General features: G+C 47.2%; 1 protein-coding gene across 1 annotated transcript; it reads right to left on the bottom strand.

Annotated features, from left to right (window-relative positions):
- Positions 1-2,864: 2,864 nt before the first annotated feature.
- On the bottom strand, positions 2,865-3,713 carry LOC138350141 (NADH-ubiquinone oxidoreductase chain 4-like). Its single transcript, XM_069300457.1, has one exon. It carries the CDS (start codon positions 3,711-3,713, stop codon positions 2,865-2,867), a length of 849 nt encoding a protein of 282 aa, XP_069156558.1.
- Positions 3,714-8,301: the final 4,588 nt, after the last annotated feature.

The following is an 8,301-nucleotide window of genomic DNA, read 5'->3' as shown; positions in this document are numbered from 1 at the left end:
CTGACGGCGTGACAATAAATCAGAATTAGTGATAATTTGTCATTAGAGACAGTGCCAGTGAACGCTGGGCAGGGTGAGGCAGGGAGGAGCGAGGGAGGGTGAGGCAGGGTGGGCAGGGTGAGGCAGGGTAAGGCAGGGCGGCAGGGAGGTAGGGAGGAGCGAGGGAGGGTGGGGCAGGGGGGCAGGGTGGGGCAGGGGGGGCAGGGTGAGGCAGGGGGGCAGGGTGAGGCAGGGGGCAGGGTGAGGCAGGGGGGCAGGGTGGGGCAGGGGGGGCAGGGTGAGGCAGGGGGGCAGGGTGAGGCAGGGGGCAGGGTGAGGCAGGGGGACCGAGCAGCGAGGTCGGACTAGACTGGGGGGCCAATAAGCAGTGGGGTTAAGGGGACGGACCTGGTGCAGGAACTCATCTAATAATTGTCTATTATTACATCTAATACAAACCATTACTTCAACTACAACATCTATTTCCTTATCAACAACACGACCCTACAGCAAGTTGAAAAATTAAATGCCCTCGTAGTCCACCGACGACTGAGTGAGTCCACCGACGACAGAGAAGCTATAGTCTTCCTGTCCCCTCGGGTAAGCTCTGTCATGGCCGGTGTTCGATCCCCGATGACCCCCAATGGTAAGGCACCATTCCTTCCCTACGTTCTCACATCCCTTCCGAGTACTACATAACCATACGGGCGTAGCACTTTCTCCAGATAATTACCTTACCTGATGCCTCTGTTCACCAAATAGTAAACAGGAACTCGGGAGTTAGACAACTATTGTGGGTTGTATTCTGCCGAGGGTCAAATATTGGCCTCGAGAGACTTCGATAAGTCTTACAGGCTTTCCTGGTCCCTAAATGTGGGAAAGCATTATGAATATTCCAGGAGCTATTCAAGTCTGAGTCGTCAGCCACAACCCGCTGCTGTTGTTACAACACTCGACGTTGCTCGGTTATAGTTTTTGCGCGCCATAACGGGAATAGGCCTAGTGGTGTCCCTCAATGAATTTCTGAATTTCCTTAACTGAGGACACAACCATAAGTCTATTTCTAGTAAATAGTTTTGGTGCTATATGGCATTTTCACGTTAAAATCCACAACGGACAAATAAAGAGGTTCTATAAACCACAGTTCCTCACAAACATTCACGCTTTCTATGTGAGGGTCGGTAGATGACGTAAGGTTAGGTAAGGTTAGGTTAGGTAAGGTTAGGTAAGGTTAGGTAAGGTTAGGTTAGGTTAGGTTAGGTTAGGTTAGGTTAGGTTAGGTTAGGTTAGGTTTGAGCGTTTTAATACACTATTTTCTGTCTATTATGGCAGCTGGAGAGGACTGGCTGCTCCGTAATACTACAAGTATAGAGCCTGAAGCATTATGGTGTACCACATTCTGGGTACAGGGAGCCTGTTATCCTTGTTAAGGTCCCCATAGGCCAGCTTCTGATGACCTTCCTCAGGATGCAACCCCACACTTGCCTCCTCCCCCCCAGGTACCTGTTTACTATTTGGTGAACACATCATCAGGTGAAAGGAAACGTGCCAACCGTCTCTGTCGTTGTTACCGTTCTGTGAGTCGAGGCTGTACACCACTGTGTTCACAGTTATGTGCTCACCTCACAGCTAAAAGGACTGAAAATGCAAGTTATTTTATGACTTTTATCAGTTTAATTCGGTGTCAGCCTCCTGAATATTACCTTCATAGTTCTCTAAGCGTTTGGTTCACCCTTGCTGACACGCTTCCTTCAACCCTCTTACATCGTCTGGTTCACCCTCGCTGTGTACTGGACACACACACACTACCATCACCCTCCTTACATTGCACCTCGCCTCCATCTTATCTCTGGCTGCCAGGTTTTTCATTCACCAACAATATAGCAGCTGCACTAGGCTCGGAGTAGGTCAATAATCTCCTAATCTAGTGCCCGGGGTGAGTGGCACTACAACTCAGCCATCTGACTCCCGCTTCTGTTCTACAATGGCATCGTTTCTCTTCTGTCAATCGACATTCCATCAGGGTCGGCCACCGCCTGGCAGCCGAAGGGTATCTCTGCACCACATAGTGATTTATTGACCGGAGTTATGCCCACAGATGCGGCAGTATTGAAGGTGACGCATCGTTGCCTGGCATACTGATGACTCTGATCCTGATGCCGAGGGGCACTTAATGTATCACGCGACCAGCATTCCCATTCGACGAAATTTCAGCTGAATATGGAACCACAAATGATATAATAATGAGACGAGAATATCACCAGATCTGCTCAGTTCATCGTTCCTTACATTCACTCGGTGAGAGTCCTTCAAATTATATAAAATGATATACATAATATATAAATATATATATATTTATATTTATTCTAAACCAGTCTGTGGTCCCTCCCTCCGCTGCCAAGGACCTGGGACACCAAAACCTGTATATTCTGCATCACATCAGTCACAGGCAAGGCTGATAGAGTGGCAATTGTCAAATTTAATCTCCACCAGGTTGGCTAGAGAGAGTGGTCTGAAAGGTTGCCAGATGTTACTGTGTTACTGTTGATGATGTTGATGATGATGGTTACTGTGTTAATGTTGGTTACATTGTCGTGTTACTGTTGATGATGTTAGCGTGTTACTGTTGAGGATGTAAGTGTGTAACTGCTGTTGTTCATGCAGTAAACTGTGCTTACTTTAATCTAGAGCTAAACATAAGCTATAGAGATTTACTCCTTAATCTCTTTGTATATCTGTCCTGTGATGTGCAGCTGCTGTAATTAACAGTAGCACTATGGGTCCAAGAGCGACACGGGGCGACTCTAGCCACAAGGACACACGGGCGAGGAACCGTGCACCTTAGGGAGGCAGTTTGAGAACTTTCATCTAAACACTAGAGAAAGCTACGGCAAGTTGTTATACACGAAGTCCAGCATGATGCTGTATACGTAGTCCAGCATGATGTTGTACACGTAGTCCAGCATGATGTTGCACACGTAGTCCAGCATGATGATGTACACGTAGTCCAGCATGATGTTGCACACGTAGTCCAGCATGATGTTGTACACGTAGTCCAGCATGATGATGTACACGTAGTCCAGCATGATGTTGCACACGTAGTCCAGCATGATGTTGTACACGTAGTCCAGCATGATGTTGTACACGTAGTCCAGCATGATGTTGTACACGTAGTCCAGCATGATGATGTACACGAAGTCCAGCATGATGTTGTACATGTAGTCCAGCATGATGATGTACACGTAGTCCAGCATGATGTTGCACCCGTAGTCCAGCATGATGATGTACACGTAGTCCAGCATGATGTTGCACACGTAGTCCAGCATGATGTTGCACACGTAGTCCAGCATGATGTTGTACACGTAGTCCAGCATGATGATGTACACGTAGTCCAGCATGATGTTGCACACGTAGTCCAGCATGATGTTGTACACGAAGTCCAGCATGATGATGTACACGTAGTCCAGCATGATGTTGTACACGTAGTCCAGCATGATGTTGTACACGTAGTCCAGCATGATGTTGTACACGTAGTCCAGCATGATGTTGTACACGTAGTCCAGCATGATGTTGTACACGTAGTCCAGCATGATGTTGTACACGTAGTCCAGCATGATGTTGTACACGTAGTCCAGCATGATGTTGTACACGTAGTCCAGCATGATGTTGTACATGTAGTCCAGCATGATGATGTACACGAAGTCCAGCATGATGTTGTACACGTAGTCCAGCATGATGTAGCAGGTCAGGGTTCAAACAAGGACTGTCCAAGCGGTTGGATGCCGTTCCTTTCCCGCTTCCTCATAACATTGCTCGTATCCTGCCCTCATATTCCTTCCTAGTGCTGTATAGCCATTTTGGCTGCTCTCTCTCTCTCTCTCTCTCTCTCTCTCTCTCTCTCTCTCTCTCTCTCTCTCTCTCTCTCTCGCTCTATCTCTCTCTCTCTCTCTCTCTCTCTCTCTCTCTCTCTTGATAATCATCTTACATTGTCAATGATACGGTAGTGAACAGGGCTATCTCTATCATGCTGGACTACGTGTATTACCAATAGTATTGACCTGAATTCAAGGAACCTTGAACCTTGCGGGATACGCTCAGGTGCTTCGACGATCGAAGCACCTTTTCTGTCCCATGTGAGTAAGCTTCAGGTTCACGGACTTCATGCAGGTCGGCGTTAAATCCCCGACCGTCCAAGTGGTTGAGCATCATTCCATCTCCCTGTTCCACCCCAAATCCTTATCCTGATCCCTTCCAAGTGCAATATAGTCGTAATAGCCTGGCGCTTTCTCCTGACAGTTCCCCTCCCTTCAGGTCCACGGGATGATTATGGGGGGGGGGGTCCCTTGTGCAGTGTTGTTCGCCTTGGCAGTCACGATGCACGATGAGTCTGTGACTGTACACGAATGGGTTGAAACACATATACCGCAGATGTCTCGATGACACATACGTATGGGAAGAGAGAGAGGCTTGGAGAGGCTTCGTAGTACACTTCAAGAACTCTAAGATGGCTGGCTCAGTAATTCTTGGTGGCAGACGGGGGCCACACTACGTCTTCCGCTGGAAGCTGAATGTCTTCCTCGTTACTCCTGCGTGATTGACGGGAGCAGTTCGCCTTAGGCTCTCCATAATCACTCTCCATAATTCAGGGGGGGGGGGATGGGTCATCTCCAGAAGACCCTCTAACATCTTTGTGTGTGTGTGCGCGAACTAGACAAATCAGTCTGCGGCCATAACTGTTTTACCAAGAAGTAAAAAATGTAGTTTTTACCCATCTTGAGCTGCCCCTGTCTGTTGGGGATCCATTAGCAGTTGTGTATGAGGCCTCGCCCTCACCGCCCTAGTTGACCTGACCTCACACCGCAGTGAGGAACACCTCCCCCTTCCCCAGTCTCTCATACTTTGTGTTCTCATGGAGTACCTGAATCTCCTAATTAGTGGGTCATCACACATGTGGTGGATCGTGCAGTGAACTGTATGGTTTAGCCATATGGTGATCCATGTGGTGACCCTTGCGGTGGGCCATGTAGGGTGGCATGTGGTGGACTATGTGGTGGACTATGTAGTGGAATATGTGGTGAACCATGTGACGAACTCTGTGGTAGAGCTAAGTGGACCATGTAGTGGACTGTGAAGTAGACCATGTGGTGGACTGTGAAGTAGACCATGTAGTGGACCATGTGGTGGACTGTGAAGTGGACCATGTGGTGAACTGTGAAGTAGACCATGTAGTGGACCATGTGGTGGACTGTGAAGTGGACCATGTGGTGGACTGTGAAGTAGACCATGTAGTGGACCATGTGGTGGACTGTGAAGTGGACCATGTGGTGGACTGTGAAGTAGACCATGTAGTGGACCATGTGGTGGAACACACAGTGAACAGAACTAACATGAGCACCACTCAGCATAAACCCAGCACATCAACAATGCTGTACCACTCAAACAAAACAAAACAATGCACAACCCATCAAGGCTTTTGTAGACATTAAAAGCATCATCTGCAAATCCTTTGCATACAATATTTGACTTTTATAACTCGATTTTGATAACAAAAAAAAACAGCGTTTAATAAATTGAAAGCCAATATAACTTTAGAAAGAATTTTATACAAATCCAGATTTGAATACGACAGTTTTTAGTCAAAACAGACACCTATGGTGCTGTAATTGGTGAGATGGTTGCTCAGACGGATGAGAATGGATGAGAAACTACTTTTTTTGCCATAGATGTGTTGGAGTCATCGGAATGCAATACGGCTTTCTGGACAGTGAACCATTAGCGATTACTTTCTTGTTGAAGGGAATTACAGATATCTTGTGAGGAGAGGTGGGGGGGGGGGGAGGGGGAGGTCCATGATATACACTAAAAGTGTATTTTTAAGAATATAAGTCATTAAACGGTGATTGTGTAATAGGGTGAAACTGCTGTCATGACTATCTCAGTCCGACTATCTCCAGGCCTTTGATTAACCCCTGGCCTCGTAATGCCTCACCCTGGCCTCGTACTGCCTCACCCTGTCCTCGTATTGCCTCACCCTGTTCTCGTACTGCCTCATCCTCCTGGCCTAGTACTGCCTCACCCTGTCCTCGTACTGCCTCACACTTTCCTCGTACTGCCTCACCCTGTCCTCGTACTGCCTCACCCTGTTCTCGTACTGCCTCACCCTGTCCTCGTACTGCGTCACCCTGGCCTCGTAATGCATCACCCTGGCCTCGTAATGCCTCACCCTGGCCTCGTACTACCACACCCCTGGCCTCGTACTGCCTCGCCCTGGCCTCGTACTGCCTCACCCTGTTCTCGTACTGCGTCACCCTGGCCTCGTACTGCCTCACCCTGGCCTCGTACTGCCTCACCCTGGCCTCGTACTGCTTCACCCTGTTCTCGTACTGCCTCACCCTGTCCTCGTACTGCCTCACCCTGGCCTCGTACTGCCTCACCCTGTCCTCGTACTGCGTCACCCCTGTCCTCGTAATGCCTCACCCTGTCCTCGTACAGCCTCACCCTGGCCTCGTACTGCCTCACCATATATGTTTTTATAGTTTGCTTTGGGTCACAGCCCAGGACCACTCTCCAAGGGGGTGTTAAAGAAAGTTGCAGAGAAACTGTATGCCATTTGCAAGTATCTTTAATGCCTTGGGTGAAGAGGGAAGAGAGGAAGAGGGAAGAGGGACTGTTTCTTCCTACCAGAGGGGAAGAAACAGCAAGTGTATTGACAATATATAAATAAGGAGACAGGCAGAAGGCACTAAACCAGACCAGTGTGACTGACACGCATACCTCAGACCCAGGTAACTTCTTCCCAAAAAGCCACACACACACACACACAACTTTAATCGCAGAGCCAAATTCCTCTTGTGCCCCACCTCCATCCCAGAGCCATATGATCTACCCCCTCCGTCAGTTCTTCGCGCTTTCTCCTGATAGTTCCCTTCCCCGTCAATTCTTATAGACTACCTCCAAGTCCACCTACTCAGCTCCCCTCCAACTCCCTTATATTAATCTGTTCCCACGCTAACCACTGCAACCTCCCTTGCTCAGGGAAAGGAAGATGAAGGGGCTGGAAAGTGAGACTACACAGAAGGAAGTGAGTTTTTAAAGAAATTTACTCAAGAGATAAAATTAAAATTTTTAACAGCTCGTGAAACGAACACACAAGAAGAATCGAGATATAATTACACTCACAAAAACAAAACTGTCTGACTTTATAACAAATGCTGTGTTCTATCTTATCTACCATGTAATAAGGTCCTTGGACCTTTTAAAGAAGTGGTCTGGATTAATATCTTCTAATTTATTCGGTATTTTAAAGTTCTCGATTAAATTTTCTTTCATATGGTTGTGGTTTATTTGATTTCCTGGGAAGTTGCATTTAATATTGTCATTTGGAAAGCCACATAATCTACGTGATTCTTCAAGTTTGAGCTGCAGCATAGAACATACACCCAGCATTTGTAACGGAATTGGATTAGCAAAGTATGATATATGTATGTTATTCTTAAGCAAACACTACTGCCACTTTTCTCTTTAGGAAATTTAACGGATGTAATGATACCTCCCCCCCCCCCAAAAAAAAAACACGTTAATCCGTTCAATTTAATCGTACTAATTTAAATTAAGAGCCTTTAGCTCTACCTTTTAACACCTGAAAGGAAACTGTCCCAGGCGTCGCCCATTAGCTATCGTTAAGCGCGATCACATCCCTTCAAAGGTGGCCGCCGTAGACCTTCGACCCCGGGTAAGTGATGCCCCTCCTGAGTCGACGTTGGGCAAATACTCACATTTTTTCTCTTCCCTTCGCCTTATGACACTTATGTTCCTATAAATCCCTGTATTTTATGCTATTATGATCACGAGTGAGACGTTAATTCACCACATGGCTAACGGGAAGAGATATGTCACGAGGGAATCGTAACTTTTTTTGAGGCTACATTTTGTTCCCGAGCGCTGGGAGGAGATGGAGCACCCGCTGAACTTTGTGCGTCTGGCAGCGCCGTCACTATCAATCATGCGCGTCCATATGCAAGTTTCATACACTCCCGCCGACTCCAAAATATGAAAACATGTTATATATTCATCCTGACGTCTCAAGGCTCACTGGATAAAAGGATTTGCATTGTCCGGCATATATATGCGATATTTGTCGCGCTGGATCTATTAAGATTTATGGATTTGAAGGTGTGCCGGTGTAATTTATAATCCCTAGATGACGCAGGTGTCAGCTTAGCGGAGGCTGGTCCGCGCTGGCCGGCTTACACACTACTGGATTAAAATATTTTACAGATGATCACCGGATGATATGTAGATGCTTGAGTACTTTTCAGATTT

This window comes from Procambarus clarkii, chromosome 44, assembly GCF_040958095.1.
Source record: "Procambarus clarkii isolate CNS0578487 chromosome 44, FALCON_Pclarkii_2.0, whole genome shotgun sequence".
Lineage (NCBI taxonomy): Eukaryota > Metazoa > Arthropoda > Malacostraca > Decapoda > Cambaridae > Procambarus > Procambarus clarkii.
Note: the sequence above shows the minus strand (reverse complement) of the source record. Positions and strands in the feature narration are given on the sequence as shown.